Source organism: Xylocopa sonorina, chromosome 5, assembly GCF_050948175.1.
Source record: "Xylocopa sonorina isolate GNS202 chromosome 5, iyXylSono1_principal, whole genome shotgun sequence".
NCBI lineage: Eukaryota > Metazoa > Arthropoda > Insecta > Hymenoptera > Apidae > Xylocopa > Xylocopa sonorina.
In genome coordinates, this window is record NC_135197.1 from 4394663 (window position 1) to 4416246 (window position 21584).

At 43.6% G+C, this 21584-nt stretch overlaps 1 protein-coding gene across 1 annotated transcript in view; it reads right to left on the reverse strand.

Annotated features, from left to right (window-relative positions):
- The window catches only part of LOC143424035 (uncharacterized), a 174112-nt gene extending 153007 nt beyond the window's left edge, over window positions 1-21105 (reverse strand). Inside the window, exon 1 of the mRNA XM_076895843.1 lies at window positions 20958-21105. Within this exon, the coding sequence (XP_076751958.1) occupies window positions 20958-21090 (133 nt within the window). The 5' untranslated portion in view covers window positions 21091-21105. The remainder of the gene's footprint in view (window positions 1-20957) is intronic.
- Window positions 21106-21584: the final 479 nt, after the last annotated feature.

Genomic DNA, 21584 nt, shown 5'->3' on the forward strand with positions numbered 1-21584 from the left:
ATCGATATCAATCCACTCACGTCAACGTATCTCATGTACGGTCGCCATAAAAAAAAGGGTTTCTTCGCGGAGGGCAGACGAAGGAAATGGAAAAATTATCGGGAAACATGTAGAAAATCGGGACGAGGAGGGATGAGAAGATTTGATTTCACGCGTTTCATAATATATGCGTGTCAGAAGTAAGGATAGCTCGAAACGAATCCTGCTTTCCAGGGAGCGGCACGCGATAAGGAAAAGTTCCCGAGATTTCCTCGGTTCATCTCCTGAATAGGAACTTTATTTCCTGGGGTAAGACGGAGGCGGAGATGCAGAGTTGTTACCCCAGAGACGCAACCCCTCGCGGAACCGAGCCGGTGCACCTGCAGCTATAAATCTCTTCAGGATATTACTTAATGCACTGACGTTTCGAAGCACGATAAATCGGTTTCTACCACTTTCCCGCCAATTCGTGACGCCACTTCGCCCCCGAGTAGTACCAACAAAGTGTCGGCACATATTGCCGGTACGTATCGATCTTTTACCACCCTCAAAAGCGCCACTTTATTTCCCCGCTGCTGAGTGTTACTGACTTTCTGAAGCGTGTATCTTCCGGTATAATTTAGCCGCTTACTTTTCCGTTCTGAGAGGGAGACGTTCCTTCTTTCACGCTTTATCATCTACCGTGTTCGTGGGTAATTAATGTCCAGCGCGTACAATACGAATATTAGTAACGATTTCAAAAATGGAAACGAGGATAGATCAATTTCGACTTCAATTAATTCACACGCCAATTGCTATCATTAATTACGAATTACGAATAACATTAGGGCCCACGTCTCCAGTAATACTGCAGATTTACAATACGAATACTCGACTGTACCACTTTTGAGAATTTCCATCATTTCAACAGCACATCGTTATTTTATTCCCTGTCTTGCAAGCCAGAAGTTAAGGCACATGAGTAAACTTGCGCGTTTCTGTACTCACTGGTAATTGACGTGTCATAAACCCAAAACATCGGCACAACACTAAGCGAATGCAGAATTATCCCTCGGACTACTCCCTCACCTTAGGAGGATTTTGGGTGGGCGTTTCATCCCTAGGCTGATTAGACTTACATAAGGGTAAAACATTCCCTCATTCGTCAGTTTGGTCACCCCGTAACCTTAGAATAATCTATTTAAGAGATGTATCCACTAGTTTTTACGCATTCTTAGTTAGTCACTTGGTTAATTAGATACAGTCTTAGCCAGATACTCTTAGTTACACAGTCACTCTTAGCTACATAGACACTCAGTTAGACACTCTGTAAATACATAGATAAACTGTATACTAGACATAAGGATATCTAGATATACTGCACTCCTAACTGTGCATAGAATAAGAAAAATCTTCATCGTGTGATAAATAACTTCGCGATCACTTCAAATTAGTTTATTTATCCGAACGCGATTAATCGGAACACACGTGCAAATACCAAGCAATCCCGCAACCTAACAAATAAACTACTAAACCATCAGTATCGCAGCAAGTTCCATCACTCTTCGAGGGCGATATCTCATCAACGAACCATAACCTACCCGTGCGGCGAAACTGGGGGAGTAATGGACGAAGATCAAATATATAAAGCTTAATTCGTAGAAACGGTTCAACAAAGTGGAATCGTGCGAAAAGTTGGCGCGGCGGCCACCACCGGGAGAGGTGTTGCTAAACCCCGAAGCCGCGGACGTGGAGGCGGCGTAGGGGTAGAAAAATGAAGGTAAGAGAGAGAGGCATGGAGGCGAAAAGCCGGGAGAAGTGGTATTGTGCTTTTAGACACGGTACATACGTCGATTGACCCGAGCGAGTATCCCGCAGGAGCAATATACCGATCAGGTTAACCCAACAGACCGCCCCCTCTTTACTATCGATATATTCCCGCAATAATCGAGTCTAAGCCAGCTGAAAATCCTACCCCGCAGGGAACCGGTCGCGAACCGAAAGACAACCGAACACCCAACGGGCCTCGCTTTAATTCGCCCGTGAACGAGAATTAAACGACGGAGGGTTCGAAATTTATGCGCGATACGTATTCCTTTTTTATTGCCCGGGTGATCGGGGAGACGAAAATTAGAGAGGGTCAGGAAATGTCGGGAAACAATTCGAGGGAATTCTGTTTACGGAATAATAGAGTACTGATGATATATTACTCGTCCGATCATTTTTATACTCTTTCCTCTAATCATTAATTTTAAATCGATATCAATTGAGAATTATTTAAGTTACAAAGTCAGTTTTGCATTTAGCATAACTTTACGTTTTACGTATTTCCTCTCGTATCGATATGGAGAACGAATGCAACGTTCGTAACGAACGTAACAAGATGACATTTCGAGTACTAACGACGAAGCTGAAGCAGCGTAGTTGCTTAACCCTAACGTAAGAAGAATGGCCTTTGAGGATAGTCGAGATGGCAAAGGGAGGATATATTGTGCCAGAAGTGGCTGTTCGGTACAAAGGGTGAAGGTCGAAGAAGGGTGGAAAGAATTGAAGGCGTGGGCGAGCGTGGATTGAATGTTTCGCGTTGCGAGATTGAAGCTGAAGACGGCTGGGAAAAACGATGCACACGCATGCCTGTATGCAACAGAGCACGAATTATTCGAATTATAAAAAATTTGCGAATTTCATAATTACATAGGTTATAATCAAAATAGATTACGAATTACACCATGTGAGTGGTAAACGCGTGTATGTATACTGGAAATTCCTAGGTACGCATCCTTGCATAAACCACAATCCGCAGATGCCACATTCAGGAAACGAGCACGTCACCGCTGTCCTGGTTCACCTGTTTATCAAAATTAATTCCGACTGCCTGCTGAGTAAACGAGAATTCTACGTAACGAGGAAAAAGTTGTAATAAATTCGAATCTCGAGTCAAGATAAACATTATAGTTTAAATAAAAATTGTCGAGTAATTGAGAAATTTAATTATAGTACATCGCAGGGTAATGGGTCTGGCTATAATATTATAGTTAACCACTAATAGTATAAAAATGAATACTTTGAAAAGTAATAAATCCGAGAGAGGGCTCGATATATAATTTAAGATTGAGCAAGTCTTAAGTGGGCTGTAAATCAAAATGATTATCCGACTTAAAGGTGGCAAACATACTAACCCAAGTGTATAACTCACGATCAGTGGAAGCGCAGATGTTGTGGGGGTCATAAAATTCAGCGGACTGGTACCTCGCGCGGAATTATCTAATAGAAGGGTATAGAGATAAGGCGTGCTGTAATTCTACATTGCGAGATCGGTGATAGCTGAAAATTTTCATCGTGATACGTGATTTAATTACCTAACTGTACATTAACACGAAAGCGCCGTTCAAAGTTTCCTGGGAATACTTAGTTAACGGCAACGTGTTCCACCGAGGATGAAACTATGGAAGTAGAGAAACTATCCGAATAACTATCCTTCATCTTCGCTCTGAAGACACGTCGAGGAACTTATGGCCCGTAAAAGCACCGTGGTATTAATATACTCGTCCAAGCATTCGTCAACAGAACGCGTACTTCGACGAGGGGGAATGGTCTTCGCACCTATCGAGTTCATCAACCGCGTCCCACCTTTTACGGGCAGTTTTTACGAGTCATTTTACGCAGCCAAGGGTGGCGGAGGAAAACAAAATGGATGGAGAGTGGCTATAGAAGCCTGTTCTACATGTCGCATAATACTAAAAGTATTTATTACATCGTATAATTTTCGCTGTAAAATTAATAACCAACTCAGCCTGGCTAACATCGCGAGCTCTTTATGATTAAACCAAGTATAATATAAAAAATAAAGTATAACTTTAATTAACGAATGGTTGGCCATGTTTTACATACAAAACCATCCACCAAAAACTGTCCAAGAATAGCTAGAGCAAAGTAACATAATGCAATATTTGCAAAGCATTGATTCCACCGGCGAAACTTTCATTTCCGCGCGTTAATTCCGATAAGGAAGCTTTTGTGGCTTCAACTGAGTTTAGGATTGAATGGAACTTTTCAGACAATGGTCCCCCCACCGACTTATTCCGGAGTGGTTCGTTGATGCGGAAGGAGGAGTAAGTAAAAACAAAAACGAAGGATAAAGAAGGAAGGATGATTAAGGATACAAGAGACGGTGAGAGGAATGTAGAAGGGTGGAGGAGGGTGAACAAAATGAGACCGTGAACGTAAGTGGTGCACAGCTAGAGTATAGGTGTACTCTTTGTACATACTTTCGTGTCGGTAACCTGAAGATTATTCATTCGATCCCTAATTCATTTATCCATCCGTTATCCTCCCTCTAGCTCCGGCGATCGCGGACAGACAAACCTTTCAAATGACAACCGCAGCAGTTTTTAATGACCACGCGGGCTTCCGTCGTAAAAAGAGGGCCGAAAAAGCAAGGCAACTCTGCACGGGCGGAAGTGCGAATTGAATCTCACGGGTAATGTGGGGAAAAACCGGCGAGTTCTGCGGGAATTCTGGTGCCTTAATTAAACCCCATCGACCACGGATGAACCTAAAACTAGCTACTGCAGAAGGTACTCGGTCCGAACGGGCCAATGAATTTTTCCATACCTGTGAACCGAATAACGAATGCAGAAAACCAACAAGCATTCGTTTAAAATCCACGTATGATTACTAATAATTTAGATTACTAGACTTAACTACTCTTCCTCTACTCAAAAATGTCAACGACAATATTAATTATTATCTTTACAAAATATCAATACGTTTTTGCTTAGTAATCATTTTGTCGAAGTTCGCTTAAGCAGGTCTCATTTCATATTCGAGCAACGCCCGATCTCTGCGACGTTCGAGCGAAACGTAGAAATCGTACCATCGGGAAAATTTAATTGGGACAGTAAACAATAACTGCGTGGGCGCGATCGCCCCCGTATGAAATTCGTATATTCTATTTCCCGCGGGTAGCCGCGGATCGGAAGGCAGGGGCCAGGAATGGAGCACGCGGCGTGGACAAACGGCGCGGGTAATCCCGGATAAACGCGGCGAGCGCGATCCGGATAAATAAAATACGTAAAGAATTAACGAGGAGGCGGCGCGGGAATGAGCGGGAGCTCTCGGCCCGGGTAAATTATTGTGTAACGCTAATTTAAACGCGCGGATACACCGGGTTCGCGATCCGATAAACCCAATGAATGCAAGTCGCAGACAACGGGGTTTGGGGCCCGCGACTAATCGTGCACGGTGAAACAAAACGACGCTAACCTTACCCAGGTTGTAGTTGTGCACGGTGTAAACAGGTACACGAGCACCGATAGGATGGAGCTGTAAAAAGTTCGCCGGAATCGGAACGCGAATTCGAGTGTATCGAAGCGTCGAGGAATCGATAAGGGTGAATCTGGGGGCCAATGATGATTCCTATCGGTTCGTTTTCTTCCGGCTCCACAAATTTCCTCTGCTGTTCCATCCTGTCGAGTTTCATCCGTCCTTTTTTTAATTCGCGCGGATAAGCGAGAACGCGCGGCAAGAAAATGTAGCGTGTAAACGTGCGGAGGCGAGTTTAACGATTGTACCGGAGAATTTTTGTTACGAGTAAGAAGAATGCGTAAACATCGATCGATCAAATCTGGACTAATCAAACGTCTTTATCGTACAAACAAATCATCGATACTTGACAAGAAATTCTTACTACAAATTAAACACTGAACAGAGATAATGCTACTGCATATATAATATAAACAGTGGATTCCGCAATTTGTACAGCATTTAATCGCACCGTCTAAAAACTCGATTCTACTACATCGAGTGGAAGATAAAGATCTATTCTTCGCAACCTACATTGTACAATTGATTGAACAATTTTGATTGTACAGAGATTAAATAATGTTATAGATAACGTGCATTCCTGACATATTTTGCCCTCGTACTATTCAAACACATTAAGCTACTTGTTATCATAGGCGCCTTCCAGTCCTCTTCATCGACTCGATTATCCAAATTTATTAATTCGTTCACGAACAATTCGTCCGAACGTCCTTTAAATGATCACGAACGCAAGGCATATCAGAAAAGCTCGCATCGGTAGACGCCGATTCTGCTCGCTGTTTATTCCGTCCCGGAAGCGGGACGAAATAGATTGGAGAACGACGCGGGGGACAGCAGGTTTTTCCGCGTTATCCGGGCTTGTTCGAGCAGCCCCGACGTAGAAAGGGTGCATTGTCGCGCGAGAGATTATGCAGCCTCGAATCGTATCGATCCCGGCACGGCACCGTCGCCGCGGTACGTCCCGAAAGAAGTGATATTTGGATATCGGGATCGAGCACACCGCCCGTAAGAAGTGGGACAAAAAAACAGGCGAAACGGGAGTGTCTTCGAAGCATCCAATATGTCTCTCGACGACTTCGATTTTTCTCCCGTATCTGGGCCACGGAGGTTATTACACCGGCGATGTTCTATAACCGACCACGGTCTGCGCCCCGCCGTCACCTTCCGCCGAACAACCGATTATTACAACTTATCGCCCCCGTAGGAAAATTCTCGCGGGTCCCCTGGCCAATTCGTGGAGATATCACGACGTTTCTCACCGGTGACCACGTGTCGCCATGATCGTCGCTTAGACTGAAGACATTTTATTGTACCAGAATTTCGTGGGAGAGAGAGAGGTTTGGTGAATGAGGAATTGACGACTTTGGTGAGAAAATCATTCGCTGTTCAGGGTGTAATGGATTCTTTTTGGTGTTCTTTTTTTGTTTAAATAATATGCTGTAAGATATAGAAGTGTCTGCCAAGGACATGATATAATTATCGTCATAATTAATAATAACGAAAATGAAAACAAGTCTGGTTCCACAGAACTATATGAGAAATACTACCGAGGTTTGAACATATCCACGCTTTAAATGTCGAAGATTTATATTTTTACCATTTTCATGATCCACAAAAACAATTTCGATAGTCTCGTGTCTATGGCACTATCGCTTCCAGAAAGAAAGCAATCGTAAATTACGCTTGGCATAGCTGGTTCGTAGGTATTGTCATTCGAGCAGGTCGCATCGTAAAAATAGCAAAGACAGAACTAATAAAATCTGACAAATTTATGGGATGACCCCGTTCCCGGACAAACGCGTATCGCACATTCGAAAAAAAAAAAATATACATATACATACCGCGAACGCGCCTGTTCTAAGCAAGATTAACGATATAATCCTCGAAATCGAACCAATTATTCTCGTAAATGGAGTGAAGTTCAGCAAGGGATATCGGTGAAGTTCGTCGAAAGCGTAACGCACCGCCCTATTCACCCTGAAAATTGCAGCGTGCCGTAAATCCGGTATTCATGTTGTTACCGAGTTTCTGCCATCGCACAGGTTTACCTCAAATTTATGTAACGCGTATTACTAAACGATTTCCGCGGCCATAACTTACAACGTTTTCGGTGGAACCGTGTACCCCCCGCGCAACTTCAATTCCCAGTGGAACAACCGAGTAAAGTTTGCAAATACAGACGGCGAGAAGTGCGCTCGGGAAAAAGGCAACTAGAAAAGATGCGGCAAGAGCCGAGAGCTGAAGCTTCTATCCACTCGCACACACATATATACACATATTCGCGTATGTACTCGTGCAATCTGTTTTCGGGCGTTTCGCAACGAAATTGTTCTATTTTAGTCACCGCACACGACATTCGACGAGATTTTATTTATATTGCATCCGCGTTACGCGTGCAAAATTGTCAGGGATTTAAATGACCACCGCGGTACCATTAAGGCGAATTAAGTGCCCCTAAAATTATTCGCGGTACGCAGAGTGCCTTTTCACTTTCGCTATTCGACCTCTTCCTACGTACGAATTAATTCAAGAATCTTCCATAACATATCTTAATACAAATTCCACACTCAATACAAGGAAACATTTGCAAACTGGCACGAATAATACTCGACGCGTTTTTCGCCCCAAAAAAATGAGATCAACGCGCGGCTGTGCACGGTTCCCTGTGTAATTCTCATGCAATTAAACCGTCCTCCCGGCAATTAATTGTGTTAGCAGGGGAAAATCCTACGGCGTGCGTTTGTTGCGGGACGAAAAACTTGGCTGCGCGAGGTGCACGCGTGCACGGATGGAGTCCCAGTGACCGTGCACCAGAGTGTCTCTCGAGCGAGCAACCATTCGAGTGTCTTAATTACGCACATTTCTAAGGTTCACAGAGGAAAGCCAGAGGGTAATGGAAAGGCGAAGGCGCGGGTTTTCACCGCCGAAAGCGGCCCATGCTGATAGAGGAGAAACGTGTTTGTAGCTGGGGCACAATTGCCGGGTAATCCTGTTTCATTCCGAGCGACTACGGACTGCTTCAAACATTAATTGCCTTATTCCGCGAGTAGGCGTGCGGCAAGCGTATCGGGCTGGACTAACAGCCGGGCCCGATGGGAAACGAGTAATTTATACGGGAGCAGGAAAAATAGTTTATTCAATCTCGCGAAACGATAAACACGTTTTGATTGAACGGGAGGGATCGCGGTTGGAGAAGCCGGGACGTGAGAAGGAGTCCAGCTGTTTTCAAGATCGGGTATGCAATTACTTGAATAAAAATATAAATTTACTTTCAAGTTGGCTTTCGTTCGGCCAACAGCTGGGTTAAAATTGATCGCTCTCTGTACGCGCGCATCGTGTAGTTTGTTATTTTACAATTTACGATTCCCCGCTGTTTCCTTTCGAATAGATCTGTATTTACTCGTTGAATCGAAATAAAAATGTGATACGACTAGGGAATATATTGGAGAGAAGATGCGAACGCGTATAATGTAACTGTTTGCAGGTTCCTAATTTGAGAACAGAGTCACGAGGATAGATTTTATTGGTGTACAGGCTACGAACCTGAAGAATGTAGTGCGATTTAAGTAAAAAAAAAAATTGTAGCTGGATTGCGTGTTCCTAGAATTACGGTATTCTACAAACATAGCATTTTGTCCAGCTCATTTATCTCCACAGTTTGGGAACGCCAATACACATGATTGATTACACGTGTATGGAGCTTACCTGTGGGTTCATAAAACGAAACACATACGGTGTATATAGGAATAAAACTAACATCTTTCGTCGATATATAAAACCGAGGAATCGGTGCTAGAGAGAAACTCCGAGAGAGGATCGAACACGGGCTCTTCGTGGTCGTAGCCAGATACCTAGCTTACGTATCCATCGACCCATTGAATGTTCGAACTTTTCGTTTGTAACCATCCAGTCGTCATCTACTGTTTCCAATATATTCCTTAAATTTATTTATTTTTTTATTCTTCTATGTATAAAATAAAATTTTTAGTACAAGAAGATGTATGATCAATTTCTATTATTTTTAATAAATAAAGTAAACAAATTTTACCGAACTGACATTCACGATGTATCTACGAACTAGAGTGTTAAATTTTATTAATTAAATGAAAAATACATTTAAAACTATCTGTACGAAATTTAAAGCAACCAGACTTTCGATATCCTAATGAGAATGCGCACCAACTTGATTTTCCATCAACGATTACAATTATTTAACAACGCAATATCTGTTACATTAATAATTTATACATTTAAACTGCTCGTTTTTTTAATAAAATTATTCCTAGCTCAAAGTTACAGACACGCGCACAGGACCAATCTTCAAACTATCCGAAAATATGGGAAAAAAGTTCTTTGGGTACTCTTAAAAGATGAGAAGCTCTTTAAATTCAAGACAATGGAACGTGCAGATAGAGAAAGCGTACAGCCGCGTGCACATACACACAGATAAATGTTTGATGCATGTCAGCGGTGGCGTATCTTTCACGTACCGATGGCTGGTTCTCAAGGGGTATCGGGGAAGACATATTGAATTTATCGCTCGACAGGATATAGCAAGATCGTACGGCCGCATTCCAGTAGAATGAATTCTCCTATAGACCTCTTTACCTCGCCCCTCGATCCCGCCATTTCGGTAAACAGCATTACAGTTATTCGATTTGTTCCTCCGCATCTTGTTAGCACCGCCGCGCATTTAGCCGCGATCTCGAAGCCACTCACAAAATTCCGCGCTAGATAATTGAGCTAAAAATCGTAGAAACATCGACGAACGTTATGCTCCAACTAGAAGTTGCAAATTTCACTTCTCGTCAACTAGAGATAATGAAAACTCGTACGAAGTTAAATGCACCGTAGTAAAGCCGACCGTAAATTCCAGCAAGGCTGTAAAGAAGAATGCGATTGCGAGACTTTACTCCTCGCGCAAGCGAACCGATAAAACTTCTGCTCGTCCACGAAGATTCGTATCGAAATTTCAAAGCCAGATCAACGTACACAGATATTTCGATGAAACATAGAAATAACTCTCACGTCCTACAAACAACGATCGAAGAGCGAAGAATTCGATAATCCTCTCGGTGAACGGACGCGTTAAAAAAATACTATCGTGACACACAATTGACCCGATATCCACGGTACAAATATTTCCGTGCGCTAAGGGCTGACTAAATTATTCCCGTATCATCCTTTGTACCTGCCTCATTATTCAATATTTCACAGACGGCAAGCTGCGTCTATGGTGGAGCACGAATTCGAAGGGGTGTATTTTTCGCGTATATTTTCGACGAGTGTCTCATTGATCATTTGATATCTATTGAACGTGCTGCTCGGTGCACGAGGCAACATCGTTTCGAGTGCACGCGCGATGCGCGGGGAAAAAGGGGTGCGTTGGAAGAAGGGTTGCACCGGAAAAGCGGAAACGTGTGGGTGGAATGGTCGGGGATACTCGCGCGCGCACGACAGAAAGAGGGTGCGAGAGAGAAATAGAGATAGAGATAGAGATAGATAGATAGAGAGAGAAAGAGAGAGAGAGAGGTAGGGAGAGAGAGATAGAGAGAAAGAGAGAGAGAGAGAGAGAGAGAGAGAGAGAGAGAGAGGAAGGGTGAGTGGGTACAAACCAGCGGGAAAGGGTTGTAGGTGCAGATGGCGTGCGCGATAATACCCACGGCACGGATGAAAGGGTCTGCTTCTGACGCGCACTGTTCCGAATTGCCGGAAGGTTCGAAAAGGACAAACAGCTCAAAAAGACAAAAGCACAGACGGCGGGAGCACGCAAATGAAGAAAGAGAAATCGATAACTCCGTAACTCGCTTTTGTGTATTTCTAGATATTACTGCTTAAACGGTGATACGAAACGCCCGGCTGGGTGGATAACGGTGGCCGAGAATGAGGCTCGACCAACGTTGGATATTAAGATACAGCGCGCAACAGTCCTTTTTACTCGAAACGCCAGTTTTACCTTTACCACCCCCTATGTAAAATGAATGTTCCCCCGTTTTCTTATCTTCGACGATAGAAGGCGAAACAGTGAATTCCGAACGAACGTGAAATGCATGCGCGGCAAATCCGCGCGACATCGGCTTAGCCCTTTAAATAATTCCAAAGTTTCCATCGCTAGCGTACAGACCGTCACAGGCAGTGATCGATAGTCCGATCGAAGGATAGTAACGAGCTGGCAACGCATCGAAGTGATGCTATTTAGCGAGGGTTTTATCGTCGCGAAAAAAGAAGAAGATAAAATCGCGCACGAAATTTTCCGGTTCGCAGGTGCTGGTCCTGGCGAGTGCTCGGTCCTGCTGGCTCAAGGAAACGTTAAATATGACCGTAGGATCTGTTTGCACTGCCCTCGTACGCCCAGTGGGCGAGGTGAGACAACATTTACCTTAGCCGGGCTACCTCCTTCGACCGAGACGTCTCGGTTTCTTTGAGGTGGCTCCAGGATGATAGATGCAGTCTCAATTTCCAACCTCGCCCAACTTCAAGCCCTTCCCCTTCGATCCTCTTAACTTTCTGCCGCCTGTTGAAGATGACGTTCTTCTTCTTCTTCGCTCTCTTTGCGCCGCGCGCAGCGAACGTCAGAGCCAGGGCTTTCTATGAATACCGGATGAAACGTGAATGAAACGAAGTAAATACTTGCTTAGTAACGACGTCGATACATTTTTCGGAGATGTTCGCGCGGATGAGTAAGCGGCCGTGATTTATTCAGGGCTCGCCTGCGAGGAATCTGTCGATCTCGTTCCTTCCGTGACAAACCGTGGGTAAAGAGGCTCAACGTTTAAGTAGCGAGTCATTCCGGGAGATGTGCGTCGCCTACAAAATTTATTTTACGGCTTATGTACGGAATATTCTAAAACGATAAGTAGACGCTTCGCGATCTGATATAAATTCGTTGAGAGAGACGCACTCGTGAGCCTCGGTGATTTGTTTGCTATTTTATCGCGTTCAGGGGAAAGGAAGAAAGATACGATTTGGGTTAGTAAATCAAATGGACGCGACGGAGTGGAGATTCAGCTAAAAGTCAACAACGATACGTTTAACGACTCGTTACATTCACTAACGAGTTCCGAGTTGAAAGTTATACCGCCCGTAAAAGGACTAGGTTGCCTAGAAAGCACCATCTGAATCATTCTGATGCCTGAACTTTCGATGTACCGTAAACGCGTGATAACGACAAAGTCGATGTTACTTGCAGCGTTCTGTATTCATTTCATAATTAAAGTCGCTCAGAAAATCTAATTAAACGCATCTGTTAGTGGTGTACATTAAAATATTTAGCACACCGCAAGTAACTTTTCCATTCCTATACAAGGGGAAATAATTTGAAGGAACGTGACCTTATGAATTTCGCAAAATCAAGAGAACAAAGATAAAATCAGAAGGTGACGAAGCCAGAAAATGTAAAACATCTGGTAAGTACAAGAGGACGAATTCCTTTAATATTTGCTACGCTTGTGTACCGGTATACTAGGTCAGGGAGATGCGAATTGCGTAACCCACCCGGGGCATTCACACGCATCTATGCCAGGAATGTGTGTACACACAACGTCGTGAGGAATTCCAACCCCAAGTATTTAAATTAAAATTTGATAAAGCGCACCAAGCGTTGGTCCTTTAAAAAATAAATAACACGCACGAGCATCTTTCCTCTTTAAACATCATCCTTCGTAATGATACAACTTGTAAAACCACGTCCACAAATATCATTACCCGTGCTTTCGTGGAAAAAAAAGAAGCGGAACCAATAATTCGCATAAAATTTTTACGCGACGTTTTACAATCGCGCATAGCCGGATTATATCAGCTGGACGTATTGCATCCACGTAGATACTGCAAGCATTGATATTCGTAGTCAGCAAAAAACGCGTAAAACGTGGTTTGATGTTTACGGATGGGGTGGAAGATATATTACAAAATCGTAAGTATATTTCCCTCGCAAGTAGCTGTATCGCCCCAGGGGGGAGAATAACCTCACCGCAAGCTTACAATGCACCGGTGCGTCGGTTGCATATAAACGAGAAACAGAAAACCAAAGGGGAAACGAATGGTTTAATGCGTAAAGATTATTCCTTTCTACTTCTTTCCACGACGGATACCCCGACAATCTTCCCCGATATTATTCCACCCAGTATTGTCATCGGACTATGAATCAACTTAGACACAAAGCTCGGATTACGATTGTATTAAAACTAAGTAAGCACAACGAATTGAGACACTTTCATTAGCCAGACACTTCCAATACAAAACCTACTTATACAAAGATCTATTTCAATTCCCTTCCATCGAAGAACTCTTCGAAGAGTGTCGATCATTCGTTAGTAAATCAAGAAAATTAGTAACTCTCTACGCACAATTCTGGTATTCATCTCACATTGTTTCATTGACGAAAAATAACGATCTTCCACGATTTCTCATCGATCGTTCGTCGTACACCCACCGCTACGCCTCGTTAACCGGAAAGGGTGGAAGCCTCCCTCGAAGAACCAAACGTTCCGTCAGAGATACCAAGAGAGTCGGCGGCTCTCGATTGACTCGCTGAGGCAGATTGGCCCGTCTCGAAGTTACCGATACGAACAAGCCTCGGGTAATTGAGGTGGCTGCCGCGCAAAGAGAGGAAACCGAGAAAGGCGACAGGTAAGGCACCCGGCGGCGTGCAGCTCGGAATCGGCCGCCGCTTCCAGTAATTCCCGCGCTCCGCGTTTCGATATAACGATTGGAAGGCGTCGCGGCGAGTTACAGCTTGAGGTGGCTTTCAATTTGTCGGGTGCGGACCACGGTGAGCTTAAATCCATCACGGGACGGGAACTTCTGGGGAATCGTCGGCTGTCGTGTTACGCGTTGCTTTCCCTTCGACACCGCGCACCGGGGACCCCGTCCCGTTTCTCTCAGTGCGGGAAAAGTGTTCCACCGGAGGGAAACGTACTCGTTGCCACCTGTACACTTCGCAAGAGCCCATTTATCGCTGTTCACGTAAGTTTTCGTGTTGTATTCGATGAACGTTCCTTCGCCTCTTTCACTCGAACCGTCTAAATTAAATACAGGACGTTTTCGTGGCATTCTTCTCTCCCCGCATTCTTTCAACCTACTATCTAACGTATAGATCGATATGAAACGCTTTCCATCGGTCGCAGTAATCGATTTTCAATATAACCTGATATTAGGAAACTTTCAAGCGCGTTTCACGTTTTACCAGTGACACACAAATCAGTGCCATTTATAGAAGCAGAAAAGTGTAAAAAGAAACGCAAGGGAAACCGCTTAAACGAGGAAAAGACGAGGGATAATCCAGTGCATACGTTACACGCAAAGTCATACGAAGAAGGGCAAGGTAGAACGAAGAAATAAATTGTCCACGTCAAAGTGCATACTCGACGCAACGCTGCGCATACTCGACGTTCCTAAATTTCCCAATTAAACAACTGACGACGCGACGAAAAAAGGGAAACGTTCGATCGCGTGGCGGATCGAGTAATCGATAGCGAGTGCGGTGCAGAACGTGAACTCTCGAACGGACGTTCCGTGTGTGACAACTCGATTGAACAAGAAAGGCGACAACGGCGATCGCTCATAATTCAACGACCATCATCTTACGTGGAATTTCGCGGTCTGTCGGTCGCACGTGGATCCCACGGAAATTGAGTGGAATTTTGCCAAGTCGAAGGACCGTTCTCGGGCCAGTGATGCACAGTCCGTACCGCCGCGGCTATCCCCGGGGATAAGTAAATGGGGAAAGAGCGAGTCGCTCCTTCCCGGATGCGAAGTTTCTTGCCGGCGGAGTTTAGCAAGAAATCAAGCCGCCAGACAGTGACAAGGGTAGCCGCGGAAGGGCGAGGGTGAGCACGAGGAAAGGAAGAGAGAAGGAGGGACGCAAGAAACAGGAGTACGCGGCTCTGGCACCGATGTTCGCAGCGCGAAAGAGAAATCGTCCGCGTTCGAGAGAAAAAAAAAGGAGAAACGAAAAAAAACGACGTCGGGGACTTTATTGCCTGGAACATTTTTCAATCGAGCGAATTTCGGGACCGGGATCTTAAAATTTTATCAATCACCGAGGACGCCGCTGTAATTTCTGAGAGACGGGGCGATTGCTGAAGATGGAATGGATTAGGTCGGGGATAAATTAGATCGCGGTTTGCGGAAAGGTAGGAGAAATTCCGTAAAAATTGAAAATCTCTGACAGGACTATAATAATTCATTCTTGCACGATTCAATGTGCTTGCTATAATTTATACTTAAGACAAAGTTTACCCTTTCGATATTGAGTGTACAATTGTATCAATTTGTGCGATGGATCGTCGACGCATATCATTTGATCAAATTAGTCAAAATTGAATCAAAATATCGTACCGTTGTGTATCTGATTTACTAAATTTCAGTCGCACAACTTGACTCAACTGCTCCCTCGGCGAATATAGCCCAACAATGACAACCTAATAATCCCATTACATCACTTCTGTATTATAGCAAGCGCAAACTTGAGAGTGGCTAGTTCCACCTTTATACTCAATCCATTACGATGTTTCTCCTAGTCCATTATCAATCAAAACTATTTACCTAGGGGTACTCTGCGAAAGCTTAAAGTCTAAGCCGAGCTTAAAGGCGGCCTCGCGATAGGTAGTTTAATCTCGAGCCGAGTTTAAAAGCCTGCTTTGGCTTTACGCGACACTTATCATATCAAGAATGAATCGAGAGCTTGACGCGATACAATTCAGCGATCAAGATATCGTCGAAATTTTCCTTGGAGAGATATTAAAAATACTCAAAATCAGACGAGAAATGTAATGTAAAATTTACAGACGCTGGAAAAATTGTACTGAAACAAGTTTCGCACGCGAGGCAACGTATAAATTTCATTCTCGATGCTGCTCACCGATAAGGAAAACCACTTTCGGCGAGGGTGGACCACGCTCGGACTTATGCCACTCGAGCAAGCAGAAATTCAGGAGCAGGTAGACGCAAGACAGAAGGATGGACACTTGAAGGCCCGGCGCAAATATGGAGCAAGTGTACTTCGTACGAAGAGAAAAGCAGTGGCTTCGCCGTTGAGTACGCGACACTTTCTACAAAGGTGAAAATCTATACGGGCAGCGGGAAAATCGGTGCCGCATGGGTGAGAGCTGCCGCGCAAAAAAGCTACGCCTTAGACTGAACGTCCACCGATCAAAGCTGATCGAGTTCTTTCAGCCGAGGCGAAAGCCTTTCCTACGATCTACCTTCGAGATACCGAGAACTGCATAGAGCTCATCATCATTTTTCGTCGGAAAAAAGTGATTCCATTCAGATGCGAAAATTTCTATCTGCTATCACCTTGGCGACGTGCTACACTGCCGGAGTGGGTGTAATTTAAGGGAGTACTACTGAAAGAATCTATTGTATCGTGCTTCTCGATCGATCTTACGAATGATCGCCACGTATGGCTCGTATGCGCTCACAGCAGTGAACGTAGCTCTCCTAATAAGTAAAACTAGTTCTGAGAGGTCAGAATTACAGGGTGCTCCAGAACATATGGACGGAAAAGTTCGCGCGATTGATAATTCTAAGAAAACGTGCAACTGTTTTCATCCCTTACTTAAGAATTCTGATTATTTCCAACTCTAAGACTGCCTGGACCAAAAAAAAACAATATGGATAACTCTGTATCGTCCAGTTAAACGATATCCAAAAGTATCGCTGCAGAATTTGAAGCGAAACTGCGGTTAGATTTCGAGAGCAACATTTGCTCGACGATGCGGAGAAAACTGCGATCCTTCATAAGAGCCGATAACGAGGTGTATTAGTAATTATGATAGGCGCACGATTCGATCGATGGCACATGGACATTGATCGATCACAGATGACCGCGAAATCAGTGCGGCCACCGCTGTTCGGCCGGAGCTAATTTGACTGTCGTAATTAGCTTCGTTTATCGGCCCGTGTCACGTTCGCCGTGTACTGGCCGTGGCAACGCGGTAATCTTCTCGCTGCCGCTGGAGCAAACAATTAACGTTGTTCCGGTAACTTTGCCGTGATTACAGCAATTTTCGCATGACAGCTCGCTCGTTTACCGAGGCCTGTAACGGCGCCGCTATAATTTCACGCCACCGTCTCCGAAAATATACGAGGGGCGGACGAAGTTTTCCTTTCTGCTCGGAGAACGTATCCCTCGGTCCAAAGGTGGTCTCGGAACCAGGGAAACCCGATGGATCGTGATCTATAGACTGCGAATGTTTATGCAAACGAAACGTTTGGTTTTACTTCGATTCAGCCAAAAATTTTACTTTTTACAGTAAACGAATGGCTTAAATGGCCTTTCTCATCTCAACTTTGGGGTACAATATTCTACAGTTTCAGTCAGGTACAATACAAGTCTTATAGAAATGTCGATGTCTCAAACAAAATGCAAGTTTGATTAATTTCTATATTCACGATGCATATCTCATCACGATAATCCGTATTATACATAAATATAATTGCATTTGCATAGTCTAGTGATGAGAGGGACTTTCCCAGCATGCATATTTACTTATTCGCTGCAAAAAATCTTTTACCATCGTCGACGAGAGTCGACCTACTCCGAATTAAACATTCAAATGAGTCGCACTTTGCAGAAATTCTATTAATAAAACAGTTCTGTATTTATAGGTAAAAAGAAAGAATGATAAGCGTCTCTTCTGCTGAACAGAATTTGTTGTGCCCTCATTTTGCTCCGATATAAAAGGATACCCTCATATTTGCAAAACGGTTCGAATTAAACGATGGAATGAATTATTCTCATTTTTATAAATCCTATTAACCGAGTAAATAAGTACTTGCGTACCTACGATCCTGGGATGCTTTGCATTCGGTTCAACGTTTCAGAGTGCTTCAATATATTTTAAATGGGATGCTTCAAACATGGTACAATCGATACAATACATTACCATGAATGAACAGAGGCTTGCAATAAGGTGAATAGCAAAACGCCGTTCGTATTACCTATTTCTTCCATTAAAGAAGCAATAAATTGCTATCTTTTAATTATATCATAAATTTATCGTTTTGCATTTATTTTTCAAGCATCTCATTTAAATCCCTTGCACAGATTCGAAGAAATGTGAGGCATTAATTCGCCGATAAATCGAATATGGAGCAAACGATTAATTCTTTGGTCTTTCGTTTGCAACGACGCCTGTTTTGGATAACGAAAAACTGGAAGACCACACGCACAGCAACGTTTCAATCCTCGACTCATCAATTACAACAACGCTCCGCGTACCAGTCCCGAAAACAATGTATCGTGTCCTCGAAAGGTGGACGCATCGTTATTGTTTCCTCGAAACTTTAATTGGTACCTAACGCACGCGGTGTGCTTTGTTCCGCCGCGAATTCGCAGAGAATAAAACGCGTTACGATTTACGAACGAAACTGGACCGGAGCAGAGTGAAAAATTCAATACGAATGGAACCTGGTGGGATTAAAAAACAGTGACCGAAAAGTATGGAAACGATGGAACTGTGTGAAACGCGAGATCGCGAGTCTAAATGTTTCTAAAGCCTCGCGCTGCCTGGTTAATAAACAACTCGTTCTAAGGACGTTTCATTATTGAACGGACAATTTTATTTGTCGGTTTTTTCCGTGCGTTTCATTTCAACCACGGGGGACGAGAATGATAAGCTCCACGTTGGATTTCGGTGGACGGAGATGCTTTATGAGCACATGAAATATGTAAGGAGAGCCGGAGGAAGCAGACGAAAGTTTATTACCATCCGGAAAAAGGAAATCCTCGAGGTAAGGGTAGAAATTAACAAAACAACTGGAATAAAGGGGAGAAATACTGAGTGATATATATGCGTACAGTACGCCCAACAAACGATTGAACAGTTGATAACGGGAGGTGAATAAAATAAGTAATTTTCAACCTGTAAGTATACTCGAAAACTAATTTTTCGTCAGTATAATATTAACGATATCTTTACGATTATTTTTATGTAGTAATTTTGGTATCGTTAAGGTGATATTAATAATTCCATAGCGATGAAACAAAATGTAAAAATAATGTAAAGAGAGACATTAACTTAAATAAAAACTATTATTATAACGATCAACGTCCAAAGTAGCACCAATTTATTTTGCATAATGTATCAAGGTATCAAATACTTAAGAAACCCGAAATTAGCATGAAATTTTACCAGCAACTATGTCGACTAAATGCATGTAAAGTAAGCACTAACTGTTCTGTAAAGAAGTAAAGTGCAACTTTGGGTAGCGCTTATGCAACATTAATATTCAAGGCTCGCATTAGAGACAGCCACTAAATTGCATTCTTCTTGCACGCTTCCTCTTTCATCGCGTTTAATCACATTTCTTTCTACAGCGTAATGACATTAACGAATTAGTATTTCTCCGGCGAGATACCGGAAGATAGCGATCTCTCTCTAACGACGAGGTTCTCATTAATAAAACTTTGAATTTCAATTACCCCGGACACAGTCGAACGATTACAAACCGTAACGTATACCAACGCAGAAGTTAAAAATTAAAATTCTACGATGTTAACGTTCGTGAAGCAACGTAACAGCAAGTTTCAGCAATTACAATGGTTGCACGGTCGTAAAGCAACGTAGTAACGACTGAACGAACGTGCGACTGATCGATATACGCTGCACGCAACCAGTTCAATGAAGAAGTCAAAGAAAGAGAGAGAGAGAGAGTTCTTTTAAACTGAAAACCCACTTTCAGCCAACCCTTTATTCGATACAATACACAGTAAAATTCGTTTTACGATTCTTTAGAAACAAATTTTTTTCTTCTGACATCACGTCTACGTGATGTTCCATGTGATCATAATTGTTTTAATCTCGTTTAGAGTACTATATAATGATCTGCATATATAATTTTATGTAGAAACGCATATCGCAATTAGTGACTAATTCCATGCCACATGGTTTTAAGGATAGAAATCAGAACTACTGAAATGATCAACAAATATACTAAAATGTCGAGTAAAGTCATTTATCGAGATTTCGAAACGATTAATCTCAAGGAAAATAAAAGTATGTATACATACTTCACGAAATCGGATAACACGCTAACGAAAGGAAAAGAAATTCAACATACCCCGTCAATTACACTACTTTAATTAAAGTTCGAGAGCAATTTAACTTCTTTTCCTTGACTGCGCCTATGAGAGTATTCCGCAACTTTCTAATTCAAACTTTCCAAGATAAGCGTATTGTTTGCATTAATTACCGAATAATGTCTCGAAATGGTTATATCCTAGAGTGAAGTGGACTATGTTTACCCAACGAATTGAATTCGACACAACACAGGATGACCTATTAACGGAGAAACACTCTTTAACAAGTTAACCAACGAGAAAAATCCAATTTACATCGCACTCCCTAACATAATCGTCGTACAAGCATCGTTACAGAAAACAACATCTAAAAAAGGAAGACCAACAACAATGCATACACACAAACAACCATTCTGTCATTCAAAAAAAACGCGACGAAAGTTTTCGATAAATCGCAACAACTTCAGGAGGCGACTTCCGGGGCGCATGACACGAAACATTCAAACCACATTTCGCTCCTAACACAACATCAATCCCACCCACTCGTGTGTTCCACCAAAAACAGATCGTCGACGACGAAAATAGAAAACAAACGATAAGATAAAAAGCACGAGAAAAATGAACGGACAACGTGGTGTCATTTACTCACATTTTTTACTCTTCTCGCCGACGACGCCTCGCGACAACAAGCCGAACAGGATGGCGATGGTTAGAAAAAGCATGGACTTCCTCGTCCCTGGTGCGTCCCAGCACCAGGGCGAGCCTCGTGACATCACGGACATATCACTCCGCTCCTCAACGGGTTTCCATACCGGCTGCCGCGGAACTGCGTCGCGTAACCACCGTGAACATAACCTTACTCATCAGAGTCACTCGCGGTGGACAGGTCCAGGTGGTCGGCTCTTTAGTTAGAGCACGATCGAAATACGGGGAACAGAGCGGCGTTTCGAATAAAGGGGGGGTACGCGCGAAATAGGCACACACGAACGACCTCGGTTCCCGTCGACGAGCTACCGGTCCCGGTGCTCGTCACTCGGACGCACGTACGCTATTGACATCGGGGAATACTCGCCGGATACTCGACTCACCGGTGGCGGCCAGGTCGCGACGATCACCGACGTAGGTGTTCGCGCACTCTCATGCGCGCTATCGATCCGACAAACCCCGCCAAACCCCACGTACACTCGTATACTGGCGTACGCCCGCCGCCGTCCTCCACGATGACGCCATGTTTGTGTACATGCGCTCTAAGGACCCGGAAATGCGCTCCTCGCAG